Source organism: Ambystoma mexicanum, chromosome 6p (genome assembly GCF_040938575.1).
Source record: "Ambystoma mexicanum isolate Mex_15411 chromosome 6p, UKY_AmexF1_1, whole genome shotgun sequence".
Classification (NCBI taxonomy): Eukaryota; Metazoa; Chordata; class Amphibia; order Caudata; family Ambystomatidae; genus Ambystoma; species Ambystoma mexicanum.
In genome coordinates this window covers 651,676,555-651,695,939 of record NC_090935.1, presented here as the reverse complement: position 1 = coordinate 651,695,939, position 19,385 = coordinate 651,676,555, and the positions used below count along the sequence as shown (strand labels likewise).

Here is a 19,385-nt window from a genome sequence, read left to right as displayed (position 1 = left end):
ATCGTGCATTTATTGACCAAGCTTGTTTAAGGGCTGCTTGGCTGAAAACTCAAACCACCTACACAAAATCTCGAGCGTGTGTGTAGGTGACATGAACACTCTAGGGAGCTGTGAAAGGCACCCTCCAAAGCCAGCTTTGCGCGCTTTTCTAAAGGGCAGTGGGGCAGTCGGTCTTTTGTGTTCAGGGGTGCACTGGCCTACAGGGAACTCTGGAGATTTCCCACTGGGTCCCTATGGGCCTCTTTTGTGGGGTTACCTATTTTATTTCCATATTTTCTTATGGAAAAGGGCTTGGGCTTGCTAAAAATGTGTAATATGGGGACACTTTGAAAAAGCATTTCACGGCCTCTTTTGATTGCCAGTCCTCCCCTGTTTGTGTGCCCAGGGTCATTGGAATGAACACATTCAGAAACAAGGCCGGTTTTGTGAGATTGTCATGCGTTCCACTTAGACCCCTTGAAACTACGTTGCATTTGTCTCAAGACAACACACCCTTGCTTACCAACATCTGGAAGGGGTAGCGCGCATAATGGCGCTCCCCAAATGTAGCACTATATGCAGACGAGGCACTTTTGTACTAGATTATGGAGTAACCATTGGTAACAGTGAAACTATTCAATTGTGAGCACATACGCACTCGCAGGCAGACAGGCAGGAGGGTAGTGGGGCGGGGTGCATTGTGAGGTGCTGTTCACCAGGTCCCTTGAGACGCGTGGCTTGGGTACCAGTTCTCCTCGCCGGCCCGGCACTCTCCTCTCAGCAGCATCTCGCAGCCGCTCCTGCTTCCGGAGCCGATGATTTGCTGCAGATGACATCAGCAGTGGATGCTGGAGGAGAGACGGATCTTGTGTGGTGTGTGTGTGTTTCTCCTCCCAAGGTCCCAGCCCCGGCACCCCCACTATAAAAGCCGAGACGCCTCTCCCCTCCGATCTCACTCCCCGCGCCGCCGCCGCCGCTCGCGCTTGCCTGGTGTGATTTTGGGAAGCCAGCAGATTCGGGTTCACCGCAGAGGGAGGAGGAGGAGGAGCAGGCGGCGGCCAGGATGTCGGCTCTGGCCGTGGAACCGGGACCGGAGACGGAGCCCACCTGCACCTTACTGAACCCAGCCTCCTCGCCCAGCCTGTCCCATCGCTTCCTGGACAGCAAATTCTACCTGCTGGTGGTGGTGGGGGAGATAGTGACTGACGACCACCTGAGATGTGCCATTGCAAACATTGAGAGAGGTAAGCCAGCGAGTGCCGGGCCGGGGCAGAAGGCGGTGGCCTGGCCATGCTGCTGGAAGGGGCGAGGCGCCTAACAGGACCGGCGCAGAAAGGCTGCCCAGCCCTCACCCTCTGTGCTTCACTGTTATCAGTGTAACTGCTGCTTCCATTCTGCAGAGTAATAGCACAAAGACCAGGCTCTCGTCGCCCACAGGAACGTGCACAAAATACATCCTAAAGTGTCTTAATGTGGGTTTTGATTAGAAGAAAGGATCGGGGAGGAAAAAACCGAGGCAACCACTCCCTTTTCTGTGGAAGGAAAATTGGTCGAATGCGGATCTAACAGTTGGCAGCAGAGCAGCCCAACCCTCTGGTGCTTCGTCAACAGAGGAAAAAAATCTAGCAAGCTATATTCCTGCAGTGAGATATACGAGCAGGCGTGGATGTACTCTGCGTTTTACTTAAAATACACACCCAATGTGGACCGCAGAGCCTGAATATGGATGCTCTTTGAGTTGTGAGGTGTATATTTGCAAGCCAAGAGCATTCGTTTGAGAAATTTAGGGTGGGGTATGTGCACAAAAGGATAACACGTGTAATTCTATTTTTTTTCCTTCATGTATTGCCTGTTTTTTCATCAGATTTGGAAAACGTAAATTAAAAGGCATGATGACTTTAGACAAAGGATGGGGTGGGGTTCTGTGCACTGGACTGCGTCGCCGATTCTCTCATAAGTGTGTCCGTTCTCTCCCAAAAATAAATGAAATTACAGCCCCTGCCTTTCATATCAAGTAATCCAGTGTACACGCATTGACTATGAAAATAAAAGGACATCCGAGGGTGCGCTTTGCTTTATCCAGTGAGGAGTGTGCCTGGATTTAGCGCTGCTTTTGTTTGTGGCCATTGCTATTATCATTCCTAATGATTCCATTGTACCCACAGTTGGTATTAGTACAATTGCTGTTATTATCCCCACGGCTGGCTTCATTCCATTGCCATTATCCCCCTTGCTGGTGTTATTCCCACTGCTTGTATTGTTTCCGCCGGTGGCGGTGTCATCATTGTTGTTGAATCCCTATGGATCTCACCGGACCCATTAAAGGTGTTATGGCACAGGGCGTTATTTGGTATCGTGACACAGGGCGTTCCCTAGGGGCTCCGTGTTGAACAGCTGCGCATGGTGACCACCCATCCTCCTCAGGCAGCATCTGCCCAGATACCGGCTTGTGGGCGTGGCGCAGTCCGCACTGCGGTCCCTACGGCAGCTCAGAGCAGACAAAGGGCGTTCACTCAGCTAACTCGTATACGGGTAGAAAGAGAAGAAGGACGGCCAATGTCAAAAATCTCACGTGTCCCCTTTTTAGTCGACGACGAACATTGTCGCCATGTTTGGGCTGGCTCGTTCTGTATCGTAGAACACACGCTGCTTTACTAAGTAATGTGAAATTTGTCTTGATTGCATTCTTTAATAAAATTAATATTAACTCAATGTTAACATTCTATTAGGCGTCAGACAAACCGTATTACGTTTAAACATTATAATACACACTGTTGTTCGTATTTAAAGTAGTATCATGTTTTGCATACCTCTGAACCTTTTGATATTCCTGGGAGGGTGAAAAATGCAATTTTTGTGAGGGGGCGGGCAGGGTGGGGAGGGAGGTGACAGCCCTCTGAACTGTATGGAGAGTTAAGGGGCTTGGCTTGTGAGTGACACAATTTCATGGTGGGTAACCTCCAAAAGCGGGTAATCTACGTCAACCTTAAATTAATCAAGGCGGGTTAAAAAAAGGCGATTTTTTTGGGGGGCGGGTGAGAGCAATGAATGAACTGGTGGGAGGCTTTCAGAAATGCCAACCCTCCCAATTTCGGTGGGAAACTCCCGATTTTGTTATAAAAAATGTTAATGTTGATGTTAAAGGATATTTGTACCACGCACTATCACCACCGGAATGGTCCCCTGGTGCTGTGGCGGATCTGAAAAGGGAACATGGGGTGAGTTAGTGGAAATGAGCGGGAAAAGTGCAACAGAGCAGTGATGAGCTGTTGGCAGCCTCAACACGGTTAACACCGTTCGCTGGGCTTGGGGTGTTTTCCGTTCGGTAGCCGTCGTGTGCTGTTGTGCAAGTCTTGTTTTGTTGTTGCGGTGTAGTGAAGTTTGTGCGGTTTGTTGTGCTATAGGGTTGTGGTTGTGTTTGTTTAGAGTTTGGGGGTGTATGCTTAGGGTTGAAACTGTTAGTGGGTTGGCTATTGGAATCACTGCTTGGAAGTGATGTTCTATATTTCCACGTTGCGGCACATGCTAACATTTACAATTCCATCCAGGTGTGACACCTGCTAACCCCCATGATTTTGTCCAGATGTGACTCATGCTATTAGCTGATTCCAACTAATTGTGGCACATGGCAAGATTCACAATTCCATCTATGTGTGGCCAATGCTATCATTTAGAATTCCATCTAAGTGTAGCGCAAGCTAACCTGTACACTTCTATCTAGATGTGACTCATGCTAATGTTCATGATTCAATCTAAGTGTGGCCGATGCTATCATTCCCAATTCCATCTCAGTGTGGGGCATGCTAACCTTCACATTTCTATCTAGATGCTACGCAGGCTAATGTTTACGATTCCATCTGAGTGTCAGACATGCTGTCGTTTGGGACTGACATCTAATTGTGGCATTGCTACCTTCACATTTCTATCTAGATGTGACTCAGGCCAATGTTCCCAATAACATCTAGGTGGTGCACATGCCAGCAATCATGACTCCAGCTAAATGTGGCACATGCTAATACTCAATTTCGGCTAAGAATTCCGGCTAAATGTGGCACATGCTAACAATCACGATTCCAGCTAAATGTGGCACATTCTCCCACCTAAAATAATGGGTTCCCCAATGCAATCCACTTTCTGTAGCAGAATCTCCCTACCAGGTGCTGGAAAATGTTGGCATGTATGCATACCTCTCAACTCACATGCTTTTGGCTGGTGTCACCCGCGATGTAAGCGGCTCTCTCACCCGCCAAGCCCCTTCAAGAATAAGTCAATAGGCTTTCACTCCCCAAAAACAAAATCGGGTGTTTTCGCACTGCCCTTGGGTCACAAAAGGTTGAGAGCTATGTGTTTAGGCTTGGCGGGTGAATTCATTCATTCCAAAGCAGGTGACACCCGCCTAAAACGTGTGAGTTGAGAGTTATGGTGTGAGTGGAGAGCTATGCTTTTAAAATGTATTTGGTAAACGAAAATGACACATCCCAGAAGAGTTCCCAACCACAGTGTTGGATAATACCTTCGTCACTGCCTTCTGTTCAGCCCCCGCCATGTGAAGCTGTGCAGGGGTGTGAGTCCCATTTGAAACTATCTAGCGGCCTTCTCATACCTTCTGCCAGGAAGCCTTCCACATGTCAGCACAAAACGCCTTACTTTGGGGGAAGAAAAAGGGCAGTGAAAAACAGTATAGACTAGCATTTTTTTATATCGCACATGCAGTGTCAACTGGGGTCGTTTTGTACCCCATATTCATATGTCTGATCACACAATCCATATAGTTTAGGGGATGGGGAAATGATCTGTTTTGCTGCTCAGACTGAACATTTTTAACATCTTTGCTGGATTATACAGCTCCTAGATAAACGCAGTGATAATATTTGAGCTTCCTTGGTGAATGTGTGCATTCCCACAGCCTCAGCTTGTGCCTGGAATTTGTTGCAGAGATTATCAAGGGAAATGTGAATTGGTCTCTGCACAGCAGAACAAAGAAATAAAGCTGTCAATAGAGCTGAACACCTGAATGACCAATTAAGAAAAGTTACGTTCTCTTTGGAGACCCATTTCGATTGAAAAGATTAACATGCCCTGATGCCGTCTCCTCTTCTGTGTCAGTATGTCCCATATAACCTGACTGCTACTAGGGCCATCGTTCCCTTGGGTAGCGCAACTACAAAGGGTTGTGGAATTTACATTATCACTGATTATAACGACCAGCACTGCTGCAGATGTGTTGTGTCTTGTGGGGTCACGTTCCAAAATGATGTTTATGGCCCCCTTGCCCACTACAGCTGGGAAAACCAGTCTGAGGCACACGTGGGGTGATTATATATACATTGTTATAGAGAAAGGAACGGCGTAGGGGTTGGTCTGCAGGGTTTGCATTTAAAATGTGTATGTGTTCGCGATAAAGGCCCAAGCATCCCTGGCATTTTCATTGTTAAAACTGTCACCGTTTCAGTAACATATGGCTCACACGAGCAATACGTTTATTTATGTATTTATTACATTTGTATAGCGCACAGAAGCTTTTGGGCATCGAGGAACTGTTACTTGCAAGGAGCTTAGTTACAGGGTGGGAGCATCAGGGAAAAGTACATGTTGTATAATTATACATTCGGGTACATATATATATATACATGGTACATGTATGAGGTTTATCAGGTTAGCTGGTGGTCGCCGCTGTGAGAGCATATTATTATGTCCCCTCTGGGGCCATGTAGAGCGTGCAGTGTAGCAGAGGCAGCAAGTGGGGTGTATGAAGACACGCCCGCCCTCTGATGGTACCCAGAAAGTCCCCTGGGAGTCCAGTCCTTGCCAATCCCGAAAGGCTGAGTCACTGCGTTGCTGGGAAATTCATCTGCGCAATTCTTTCAGGCCTATGTCTTAGGCAAGGGTGTTTATGACGGTGGTTACAGACTTACAGTTGCTTTCATCCTCTGACCTCTTCACCAGTGGTTCTTACTTGGCAAGGGCCAATGTGTCTGTAAAATCCTGCACGACCAGGCCGTCGCCATCGTTATGTTACGCATATAGTGCACTCTTGCCTTTTTCATGGTCTAACAGAGCCTGTACATTTTCGGATCTTACAATTAGGAGTGCAGATTTAAGGAACGAGTTATCTTTGGATTTAAACATCATTAAACTGACGTGTTTGGCGCGTGCGCTTCACAACATGAAATCGAAGCCGACTTCCTTGTTTTTAAGTTTAAACTTTTGAGTGCGTTTTGTAAACGAAAAAGAAGTATGCAGAATGATTACAAAAAATATTACATATATTGAAAGCAGAACGTTTTTTTAAAATATTATATTGAAGATTTCAAAAAATCGTGTTCATGACAGCCAAAAAGAGCCCGCCCTGTTATAAGGTCGTCACGAACCTGCACGCAATCTACACCCATAACTGGAGACACGCGTTTAGGAAAAGAGTGAAGGTGAGCAGGCCTAGCCAATCGAATGTAGGAGTGCTAAACGGCTCAACGGCCATGAGTCAAAGGTCAAGGTCAATAGTCTCTCACCCTTTCATAAGTATCCTCCTCCAACAACATTGCGTGGGAAGCGTCGGCCACGGATTCTGTCGATTAGGCTGTAAGCAATGTTATCCCCCTCAGAAAAACAATGGACACACAACATGGTGCTGTCTTACTATGGCAGACAATATTATAGCAGGTTACTGTAAATGTGAACAGTACATTGCACACCTGTTTCCCTATTGGTGTGTGTTTACTAGGCTTCAGAGAGAACCAGTTCAGGAATTCTGTGTGCATGTACTCAGTGATACTCAGACCCACAATGTTCTCCCTGGAATAGCCACCATTAGCCAACCGCTACAGGAAGCAGGGTAAATGGACGCGTTTTAACATTTACGGATATCCACCTCTAGGCTAAGCCTCATGACCTATTTTGCATTAAAACTCATGTCACTTGGCACATGCATCTGGAAACCATGAATTCTGTTGCACTCAAAGCTGAAGCAGGAAAAAACAGAATGCATCCTCCTCAGATGGGATCACAGCCCTACATGCTTCAGTCCAGGCATGGCTGACCAGGAGGAAGCAAGCTCGGTTCTCCGACCAGCACTCCTCCATGTGAAGTCCCTCAGGTTAACCATAACAGCGACCTTGCTATTAAACCCAAGTCACCATGAAAGCACAGGCCGGATAGTATCGGGTCTCTCTTACTCGCATCGGGCAAGAGGTCCCCTCCATCCTGGCCTTCAGAAAGCAGTTCTCCACACCACGGAGCATACATCACCCCTTCCCTGCCCCCAGTGAATGAGCATGGCCATACCCTCCGATCCGCCACCCCCTTCACTGAATGCACTGACATCCATGTGTCTTTACACACGGCTAGACCACTAACACACATCACCTGTATATCTAGCCATCTTGCTACCCTTACATATCAATACACGGATCCAAATAAAGATTTCCTGAGCTGGAGCTAGAAGCAGCTCTTCCAACTCGGGTAACATCCCATAACGAGGAGCTACTTCTGGGGAACCAGCAGTGTGCACATGGCATGCCATACATGTAAGATTCACCTCTGATGCCAGCTATAACTTTGTGCCTAATCCATAGCGCCCTATTTGCTTTAAATGTCTTCCAGGTGTGTCTTATTTCCACTTTATACAAGTCCCCAAACACGCAAGCCCTCAATATAAGTTTGTCAGATTGCTAAACTTAAATACCGCTTGTGGTAATTACTGTTGTCACATGTCATTCTGGAAACTCGCATCATTATGAAAAAACCACCAGGGTTGCCAGTAAAACGCGTTATTTCAGGAAAACTCTGTGTATTATTTTGCCCCCCCCCAGCCATTTCCACCCTTATTTTGAGGATGGAAATGGATTGTGTACAGTAGCGTATCATACACTTACTGCCACACATTTTTTACTGCACACAATAGTAACTTCTTAACATTTTGTGCTTTATACATGGCAAAGGGAATAAGAAGGTGGACTTCAGGGATGCAAACCTTTCACCCCCTTTTGTTGTCTCCATAACCCCTTAATTTCACTGCCCAAATCTGCAGAATCGCCTTCAGGCCCATTTGCTATATCCCATACTGTTAAATGTACTTTTTACGCACACACTCTGCCTGTGCAGACTATTATTGTCTCAGAATTTCAAGGGCTCTGAGCGACTGTTTGATTTTTCCCTGTGTTCCCATCCTCCTTGAACGCTTTGAAACATTTGCCTGTGTATAGGTGCTATATAAGTAAACAATACCATACCATATTTCATGTATTGAAGCAAAGTGCTTGCGTATGGGAAAGCATTGTAAACACACTCACCACCTCTTGAGCAGAATAAAAAGAAATGTCCAGTACATGGCAGGGGCGAGGTGTTGCAGCTTTGGACTGTTTCATTTGTAGAGTACATGGCAGGGGCGAGGTGCTGCAGCTTTGGACTGTTTCATTTGTAGAGTACATGGCAGGGGCGAGGTGTTGCAGCTTTGGACTGTTTCATTTGTAGAGTACAAGGCAGGGGCGAGGTGTTGCAGCTTTGGACTGTTTCATTTGTAGAGTACAAGGCAGGGGCGAGGTGTTGCAGCTTTGGACTGTTTCATTTGTAGGCCCACTGCATTTCGTCGTCTAGCTAATTGTTCATTGGCAGGCACGAGGGTTGAGCAATGATGAATCAGGTGCTTGGTTGCTCAGCTGGGTGACCCATGGCTTTGATTTGTGTCTCAAGGAACTGGGTCCAATTTCAGTCGCATGGGGCGAGGCATATTTCTCCCCGGCCCCCGCCATTCTCCGAACATATGATATGATATGATAGGTTATTTTTAACGTGAGTAATACCCAGAGATTTCCAAGCGCGGAACCGGGAATTGAACCTGTGTTGCTCCGTATTGTCTGGCTTCTAAGGCGAGCAAGTTGCCCCTGAGCTATTCCCCCACAACAACCCCACCCCCCAGACATATCACACGATGGTTGGATTGCTTTCTTCAGTTCATCTGTGCAGATTTGTAAAAAAAGCCAGCACATGTTTCCTGGGGACTAAATGCAGGAATGTGTCATTTACAGTCTCGCACTTCACATTTTGAGGCTAGATAACCAATTTAAGGATGACGGGGTATGGGTGTGATTTGGGATTTACAGTTGTGTCGTCAGCCTCACCCCTTGGCTTAATCTGACAAACAGTACCTTTGCTTCTGAAACTCTCTGGTTTTAGAGGCTCCTTCGCCTCAGTCTCTACCATCCATGAAATCTTAGATGTATTGGGTAGAGGAAGCCCAGCTCGGAAGTGAAAGAGCCCTGACTGGCAGCAGCCATCATAGTACTGGCGGCCAGGTGCTCCATGGTTGTTTAAGTGCTGGCAGGAGCATCATATATGTGCAGTCAGTGGTGGCTTCTGTCACAGAGCCCCAGACTCTATATTGTGACTCAGCTGTCTTTTCTGTGAGCTTTTGAAGTTGTGTTGGATGCACACTTATTGTGGTGATTTTATTTACTTTCTTTGATTTGACTAGGGTCAAACTGTGCGTGATGCCACTGAGAGAGACCATGCACACTTATATCATGTTGTGTCCTGTGATCTCACCAGGGCTTCAAAGGGCATGTGCCACTTCTGCTAGCTGGGCGTTTTTGGCGAAATCCTGCCAGTGGCAGAGGGTGATATCAATGCTTGCTTTGTCTGGCACAGGCTATTAGCAACCATTTCTCTGAAATCTTTCATTTACGCCCAATCTCATGTGGCCAATCTACATTTTCACAGGTGCTTGTGTAATGCCAGTGAATTCCGCGCAGCGGGCTGTGACTTTTGGGCATGTGTTGCCATAGTGGATTTCCGTGCATCTGGCCATCACGCATAATTTGGTTGTTCTTTTACTTGTGGTTCAGAAGGAACTGTTTGTTTTCCAAATATGTATAGGTGTTTGTGTGTGCAGAGTGGGCTACAGGAACCAGGGAAGTGTGGTCAAGAACATGCCAATGTAGTTAATTACCAAGGGGAAGTAGAGCATACTGCAGTGTGTGAAATGTAACCTGGTATGTTATTGGCATTTATACTCTGGTCAACTGCGATTGACATGGCCTCCAGGTGCTGTGGTGGATCTAAAAATGAGGGGGGAGAGGAGGTGAGGTTGTTAGGGAGAGAGGGGATATGGAAGATAGATTTCCTGTTATGTTGATGCATGCAGACCAGAAATACCCTGAGCTCTGCATGCAGGAGGGGCGGTGAGGTTATTAGGGAGAGAGGGGATATGCAAGATAGGTTTCCTGTTGTGTTGATGCGTGCAGACCAGAAATACCCTGAGCTCTGCATGCAGGAGGGGCGGTGAGGTTATTCGGGTGAGAGGGGATATGCAAGATAGGTTTCCTGTTGTGTTGATGCGTGCAGACCAGCAATACCCTGAGTTCTGCATGCAGGAGGGGCAGTGAGGTTATTAGGGAGAGAGGGGATATGCAAGATAGGTTTCCTGTTGTGTTGATGCGTGCAGACCAGAAATACCCTGAGCTCTGCATGCAGGAGGGGCGGTGAGGTTATTAGGGAGAGAGGGGATATGCAAGATAGGTTTCCTGTTGTGTTGATGCGTGCAGACCAGAAATACCCTGAGCTCTGCATGCAGGAGTGGCGGTGAGGTTATTAGGGAGAGAGGGGATATGCAGGATAGGTTTCCTGTTGTATTGATGCGTGCAAACCAGAAATACCCTGAGCTCTGCATGCAGGAGGAGCGGTGAGGTTATTAGGGAGAGAGGGGATATGCAGGATAGGTTTCCTGTTGTATTGATGCGTGCAGACCAGAAATACCCTGAGCTCTGCATGCAGGAGGGGCACTTAGGTTATTAGCGAGCGAGGGGATATGCAGGATAGGTTTCCTGTTGTGTTAACTCTGCATGCAGGTTAGTTTTAGGTGTTCTGTTTTAGGAGCACAGAGTTATTTGTGTACAAAGAGGATCCTTATGTACTGTGGCACCAAGAAGCATTGGTGAGATGTGTAATTTGGTTGTAGAGAAGTGTTCTGCAGTTTGATGACTGTTGCATCGGGTCTTCAATTGATATTGCTGGGTGCCTTAGTTGGTATGCATATTATGTGTTGGGACCTAGAATTGTAGTGTATTAGTGTTGGGGGAAAAGTCAGAGACTTCGATGAGCAGACAAACCTGAAACCACATATAGCAAAACATAAGCTGGCAAAGCAAGACTCGAAAAAAGGCACGAGCATCATGACACGGCATTACAAGTCAAAGAAACATATGAAATAGGCCTTATAATGGGGTCCTCCCAGTGCGCCTAGCACTGGCCTCTAGCAGACAGATCCAATTTCTCTTGCTCCTATTGCCATTTTCAGAATCTCTCTCTCTCTCTCTCTCTCTCTCTCTGCCCTCCATTGCTGTATCTCTCGCTCTGTGTCTTTCTCCCCCTCCCCAATCTCCCTCTCTTTCTTTCCCTATCCCTATCTCTCTTTCTCTCTTTCTCCCCCTCCCCAACTCTCTCTGTCGCTTTCTGTCTCCCTCTCTTCTCTCTCTCCCCTCTGTCTCTCTCTCTCTCACTCCTCCCTCTCCGTATCTCTCACACTCACTCACTCTCTTTCTCCCCCTCTCTCGGTCTCCTCCCTCTCCTCCAACTCTGCTCAAGAGCTCTGAATTTAGTTTTTAATGGAAGATACGGGCCGTACCATTTGTTTTGATTGTTATTAGTTCTAATTGTCTTTCTGAGAAGTGGAGCCTTTGTGTTTGTCATGGAGTTAGCATTTAGAGAATGGTCCAGTGGTTGTTCATGGTCGATCATGTCGATACTGTTTCAGAAGTCACAGACTAGATTATATTTAGTTAGAAGGCGGGGGTTCTGAAAGAAGATTTGTTTAACTTTCTGTCAGGTTGCATATGATCAAGCAATAGCTTCAAGATCATCGGGTAATGATCGGACTAAGTTAAGAGGGTTTGCGTGGTCTTAACTGTCACCCTATTTCGTACACTATCCAATCCAGTGTACGTCCCTTGATATGCATTGGGCCTGTGACAATCTGAGAACAAACAAGAGTGCCCAAGATGGGCCACAAATCCCATCCTGTAGCTTCCGAGGGGTCATTATAGCCAATATTGAAGTCTCTCATAATTATTAATTGCCATTAATTTCCTTGTGTCACTGCTGAAAAAGAACTGGCAGAACGTGCGTGCTCTTTACATCAAGAGCACCATGGCGAAACCCCAGCGCCTGTACTAAATCCTGCAGTGATGAAAATAAAATGTTATAAAGCCTGAATTTTTTTTTTATTGTGCTCGCTCACGGACGAGGGACAAAATAAGCTCCAATAAGCATTGGGAGACATATAGGGGTGCTACCGTTGGATCTCCTAGGGGTCTGTTAGGTGGTATTCCTGTATTAAGAATTGAACTCAATGTGTCTTTCCAGAATTGTGAGGTTTGAGAACACGACCAACAACACATCAAGAAAACTAACTACTCTCTTTTTTTTTTACCCTAGTCATATTTTTTCAATCTCAGAAGCACTGCAAACGTGGAAATGCTGTAGAGCAATAGGTGGGAACATAATGTTTTGTTCCATAATATTTAACTTGAAAAAAGCAATCCTCAACTATTCATATGTTGCTGACTCCTGTGGGTTAATTCGGAAAGAGATACTATTCATTTAACAAAGACATTGTAGGACGTAACACTGACATACTCCTGAATTATTCTTCTCTTCCCAGGAGTAAGTCAGTGTCACTTCTAATAACTTCTTTGGGTTAAGAGGCAATACCTGGCTGCCATAAAACAGAATAAATAAGCACAGCCATCTTAAAATCACTGCCATAGTACGTGCGCCACTACCCCACGCAGACACGGTGCTAGAGACGTTTGTGATACATAATAAAACGGGCATTCTTTGGCAATGCTTATGGATGGTTGCCCCGGAATAGTGTCAGATGTGAGTGAATCAATGGCAGGAAAAGTAAATATTATATTCAATATGAGGCATAGATTATTTACCATCTCATTCTGTTCTGTTTGAACCCAGATGAACTTTGCCAGTCGGGCAATTAAAGTGTCCACCTGCTCTCTTGATATAGCCACTGAGTCATTTCGCCTTCTTACTGGATGAGGCATTCAGATTTATAATCCTGCTCTCCACAGGCTCCTCCTAGTGAAAACGCTGATTCACCTAAAGGCAGCTCAGTCTTCTTGTCAGCCATTTTCCTCCTCAATACTGTCTGCACTGAGTTGATTTGCCTCCATTTTATTTCTGCATTGCAGCCCAGCTTTAGAAAAAAACTATCCAACTCTCTCAGCCGCAAACATTGTGATGCTTACATGCATGCAAACTCACATTCGCCACCCATATTAAGCACACAATACAAGAAGAGGATATTTAAGTTCATATGAAAGAATTCGATTGCTTTTTCCAAAACTGGGACACAGTATGGACCTGGGGTACAGGGAGATAAAGTGATTTTCAGCGGGCATGTGGTTAGCCCCCGCTTTTTAATGTTTATACTGCAGACTATCATACAAAAATGGGCCTTATCCCTTCTTTCAAATGAGCCATTAATGTATGAATATGACATCATTAGATTTAAGCAACAAGCACGGAGGTGGGCAAGCATTATTGGTCAGGTCGATGTCCTTGTGGCTAAGTTGCTGAGGACCTTAATGCGGGCCACGGTGCGATTACCTAACCAGCAATGCCTGCCCACCAAGGGGTGTATTATTAGCACCCCGACAGAATGTATGGTGTGCTAATAGCTTTTCATTTAAGTTGAGGTACGGCATGGTTTGCATTACTCTTTCGCCTTGGATGTAGGGAGAAGGTAACAACATGTAGTCCTATCTCCCTTTCCATGGCAGCCATTGACTGTAGACGGGTGGAGCGGGTCAGCAGAAGTTGCAGAGAGCTGGTGATGGGTGATGTCAGTCGCATGTAAGTGGGACCAGGGTTAGGATGGTGCATGGAGTGGGTGGAGGAGGTGGAAGTGGTGAGGTGGTGGGGGAAGGGGTCTAGCACGAGTGAAGGCTTTAGCCCCGGGAGGAAAGATGGTTGCCTTCCGCTTCTCAGGAGGCTCGGAAGGCAAGCAATACCATGAGGTAAGGCCCGCTTTCGGATCTTGCTGATTAGCTGCGAGGTGCAATTACGTTACCTTATGTTTGCTAATACGCCGTATGCTTGTAAGATTGTAAAGGATATTAAGTATAATATAGCAATGAGTGACTATGCGTAAAGTTAAAGCCATTTCCTTTGCTCACTAGTACAATAATTCCTATTGGCTTTCAGATGGTGAGATGTTGCAAATGGTTGACCATGATTCATATTTAGGAACACATGGTGAAACATATGTGTGTTTAGAGTGACATAATGAAACAGAAAGCATGAAGCACTCACAGAGAAACCAGCTTTCGGTTTATATCTCAGTATAGCTTTCATACAGTAGAGCCCAAAATGAAAGCATACACAGTGGAGACTATTCCTGAATTTCTATATGGATTTCTCATTTGAGGAACTTTGCATGTAAAGGTAGTAGACTGAAGCTAATCAACATGGTAGATAATGGGCCTAGTGCTCTTTCAAAGTACTAGTTAATATGCCTCAGACTTAAGATGGGTCTTACACCCATCCAGAGTGTAGTAAACCTTCACGGGCCTATTTATGGCATTCGTTTAAAAAACAGAAGCAATACTTCCCTAGCAAAGTCGGTTCTACTAGGGGAAAGTTGGAGAATTATAGTTGAATCCGATTCACCCAATCATTGGAGAGCTGCTTAGGATTGGTTTGGGGCTTTACTTTAGTGTTGAGGCTGGGTTGAGGCTATCCCACAAAGATTGGAAAGGAGGGCGCTGTTGCGCGGCATCGAAGATGGCCGCAGCCTGAGAGCGCTCTGCTGGGGGCTGTGGATCCTTCGCCCAACAGAGCTGATTCATGCGTGGCTGAGGCTCGGATTTTGTTCCAAGTTGTGGCGGAGCACTTGGGGAATACTTGGACCGCAGCTCGAGGGCTGCGAGAGGCGGATCGCAGGGTCTGGCCTCGGGCCTTGAGCGGCTTCGGCCGCGTGGACCTGGTGTGCCCCTCCCTCCGCCTCATGGAGACCTGTGTGCCGGGCGGCCCGGCCATTGCTGGGGTTGCTCTGACCGTGGCTTGGAGGTGGACGGCGCTTGGTGCTCAGCGCCGCGGGCCCTGCTTTCAGCGGATCGTCGCTGGCCTCCTGCACGTCTGCTTAGGATATTGGAGGCGGTGGGGGCGGGGGGTCATGGCCCCCATGGAGGTGAGTGGAGTGGCCCCTTTGTGATTGTACACGCCTGTGCTTTGGGGGCTCCCTCACGGCAGCGAGTGACTTTGGGCACCTATATGCAGCGGGTTGTGGCTTGCTGAGAACTGTGGTGCAGACTGGGGGCATTTGAGACCTGTGGCAAGTGGCACTCTCTACCGAAACATCGACTCTTTGGAAGACGTGGTGGGTTATCCCCCCGCCTCCCTCTTTGGAGTGTAGTGAGGTGCCCCCCTCTCCGTGGATGTCCCCCCCTTTTTTTTTTCCACCTTGCTGCATTTTGCCCTCTATACTCCTTGGGGCACCCCTGAATTGGACTCCTGATAGGGTGGTCCGAGGGCTGGTTGTTGGTAGCCTCCCCCCCACCTGTCTGGGCTAAATAACGGTGGAGTGGGGCGCAGCTCGTGATTGTCCTTGTGGCTGCGGGGGGAGCTGGGACCTTTGCCCTCATGTTGTGCTTTTACGCCCCTTAAGTCTGTCAAAATCTGGATTTATAGAATTTCTCCTCCCTGTGTCTGGAGCCGGTGCTGCTTGAGCGCGGCCGCCGTTTGTGGTTCCCTGTATCCCACTAGAATGGGCAACCCAAAGAGAAATTCCAAGATGGAGCAATTCGCAAAGGTGGATAGAGCAATTGCTGGCCAGGGAGAGGAGTCTGGGGTTGCTCATATTGACATGTCTGCCTTAAATCAAACCCTACTGGCCTTCAAGGGAAGTACTGACAGCTTGGGAGCGAAGATCGATGCTCTCACCTGTAAGGTGGATATATCGGCGATACAAATTGAGAAGCTGTGCTGATGGATGGCTGAGGCGGAGCAGAGGATTGGGGATGGAGAGGACAAGATCTCTGCTCTCCAAAGAGAGGTGACCTCTTTGCAACAGGCAGTTAAGAAAATAACGGCGAAGAATGACGACTTGGAAGGGAGATCAAGGAGGAACAACATAAGGATTACCGGGGTGTCTGAGTCCACTCATATTGATAACATGGAACTCTTTGTTGAACAGCTTCTGAAGGAGGTTTTGGACAATCCGCCAGTTTCGAATATGTTTATGGTGGAAAGGGCCCATCGTTCATTGGCGGTCAGGCCACCCCCGAGCACCCCGGAAAGGGCCATTATAGCCCGAATTTCAGCTACAGGGATTGTGATACCCTGTTGCGTGTGGCCAGGGAAAAGAAGATCCTGCAATGGGGCTCATCAACAATACGTTTATTTCCTGACTTTAGCCAGCAGGTGCAAGATCAGAGGAAAACGTTTCTAAGCTTTAAGGCCATGTTGCGGAAGAAAGGGGTCCGCTATGCTATGATGTATCCTGCTAAACTTAGGGTGGTGCATGATGGTAAGGTGTCCTTCTAACCTGAATTGGCCGAGAGGTTGGTTTGTTATTTTGTTGGAATTGCGTGGGCGTCGTTGGGAGGGCGGGTGGTGGTTTCCCAGGTTATTGTATGCACAGACGGAGAATTCAGCAGGATTATATTTGGTGGTATTACCTGTCTAGTAATTGACTTTGACCTGACTTCGCATCCGTTGGGGTTCTCTCTTAGTCTCGGGTGTGGTCACCCCGATATATTCGTACCCAAGGGATGGGAGGGGTGTGCTCTCTTGTTGGCAAAGGCGACGCTCTGGGTGCGCCCGGAAAACCTGTGTTTTCCCATGGCTGTGCCCCGGTTGATATTTTGGCGACTGCAGCTCCTTCGACATATACCCATAGGCTGTTGACATGAGTTCTCCCTCGGGGCCAGGTTCCCCTGTCCCTTTGGCTATAACTTTGCTTACATGGAATATTCAGGGCCTCACTAATGCGAAAAAGGTACAACTCATATCTAATTATGCAAGGAATCATCAGATTAACGTGTTATGTTTACAAGAGACGCACCTGGGAAGGGGTTACAAGCTCCCTGCCCTTTCCGGCTGGGGACTACATAGGTGTGGTTCTTCTTACTCTACACATTCCCGGGGAATTGCAACTTACATTCATCGCTCCTTAGGATTTAAACTTCACAAGCAGGTGGCGGACGAGGAGGGACAATTTCTGCTGGTGGCTGGGGAGATCGCGACCCATTCTATTATATTTGTTAACATTTACAGCCCTAATTATGATTCTCCCGATTTCTTTCAAACATGCTCAGAGCATCTACGACTGTTCCCGGGTTACGAGATAGTGTGGGCGGGGGACTTTAATGTAGCCCTTTCTTCCACGTGGGACAGCTCGGCATCGACTCAACGGTCGATTCCCCACGCTGTGCAAAAATGGCAATCCATTATAGTTGATTACACCTTGTTTGATGTTTGGTGACGGGGTCATCCTGACGCTCGGGAATTCACGTTTCACTCTAGTGTACACAGGAGTTTGGCCAGAATTAATTACGTGTTTATGTCCCCGGGCTTGGCCCGCGAGGTGGGCAGGGTGGATATTCTCCCACATACCCTTTCGGACCATTCCCCAGTGCTGGTAAAATTCAAGGGACCCCCATCTTATCCTAGGCAGCTTTGTTGGAGGTTTCGCGCCCGAGCGTTAGAAGACTTGGTGTTCCGGGAGGGGCTTCGCCAGGCCATCACAGAGTTTTTTCAATTTAACGGAGAGTCAGTTCCCCGTCCGGGGGTGGTTTGGGAAACTTTCAAGGTTTTTCTACGAGGCTGGTGCATGTCGCAGGAAGGGGGGGTGCTGAAGAGTATTCGCGGTGCGATAGGACGTAAGGAGAGGGAAATTAGAGATCTGGAACTCCTTCAGGGAAGCAAAATACTCTTGCAGCGAGGAGGCGGGAGGTTCAGGCCCTGATGGACGACGAGGAGAGATTCTTGGGCGACCCTGTGGCGAGATATGGGGAGGGGGATCGTCCGAGTCAGACCCTGGGCTGGGCTGTCAGACAGGAGAATCATTTGGAGCCTATTCTAGAGGTGGATTCTCAGGGTGGTTCACTTGTCAGGGATGTGCTAGAGATAAACGAGGTATTTCGCCAATATTATGAGCAGTTGTACACTGCTACTGGTTCCGCTGGGCACGACGATATCACCAACTTTCTTGATAGGGTTGCCTTGGGTTGGCTGGATTCTGAGGTTGGCGGGCTTCTTAATGAACCCCCCACGGCGGAGAAATTCCATAGGGTGATAATGTCTCTTTCGAATGGGAAAGCCCCTGAAACGGACGGGATATCAGCTGAATTATACAAAGCATACCCTGATTTGCTTATCCCTCACTTATGTAAAATGTTTGAGGAGGCGGCATCCTCCGGGGTACTCCCGGAATCTACGTGTACTGCCCTGGTTACTGTATTACTTAAGCCCAATAAGGATCCTAAACGATGCTCCTCCTATCGCCCGCTTTCATTGATAAACAGCGATAATAAAATCATCGCCAAATTACTTGCAGATCGGCTTCTCCCACACATGCCAGCACTAATCCTTCCCGACCAGGCGGGTTTTATTCCGGGGCGATCCACTCAAAACAATCTGTGCAGATTATTTACTATGATGCATAATGTGAATCTGGAGGTCCCAATTGTGGTGGTAGCCTTGGACACGGAAAAGGCGTTTTATTCTGTGGAATGGCCTTTCCTGTTCGAGGTCTTGCGCCGCTCAGGCATCGGCTCTACATATCTTGCCTTGAATACGCCTTCTATATGCGGCTCCACGGGCACGGGTTTATACGAATGGGCTTCAATCCGCTCCCATCTATCCATCCCGGGACATTAGGCAGGGCTGTCCCTTTTCCCCTCTCCTATTCGCCCTAGCTATTGAGCCGGTGGCCTTTGTATTTAGAGAATTCCACTCTCATCGCGGTGTGATAATCCGGTCGCATGTATCTATCATCTCACTTTACACGGATGACATGCTTTTATACATAAAACATCCTCGAATAAACTTGCAACCCGTGATGGGGGATATAATTGCATTTGGTGCCCTTTCTGGGCTACATATAAACTGGTCCAAGTCAGAGGTACTTTCGCTTACACCGGGAGTTACCCCACAGGATGTGGGAGAGGTCTTTGCGTGGTGTCCCCAGGGGATCCGGTATTTGGGTATTAGGGTATCTACTTCCCCTGCACTTTTGTATCAGGAAAATTATGTCTCTACCTTGCAACATTTGGAACACCGGGTGGATTCTTGGGTTCGTCTTCCCATCTCCCAGGCAGCCTGCATCTCCCTAGCTAAAATGATTGTCTTACCGAAACTATTGTACGTTTTCAACAACGTTCCAGTATGGCCCCCGG

At 47.5% G+C, this 19,385-nt stretch overlaps 1 protein-coding gene across 1 annotated transcript in view; it reads left to right on the top strand.

Moving 5' to 3' along the window:
* The first annotated feature begins 744 nt into the window (after positions 1-744).
* The window catches only part of MAP1B (microtubule associated protein 1B), a 471,440-nt gene continuing 452,799 nt past the window's right edge, over positions 745-19,385 (top strand). The window contains exon 1 of the mRNA XM_069627516.1: positions 745-1,223. Within this exon, the coding sequence (XP_069483617.1) occupies positions 1,043-1,223 (181 nt within the window). The 5' untranslated portion in view covers positions 745-1,042. The remainder of the gene's footprint in view (positions 1,224-19,385) is intronic.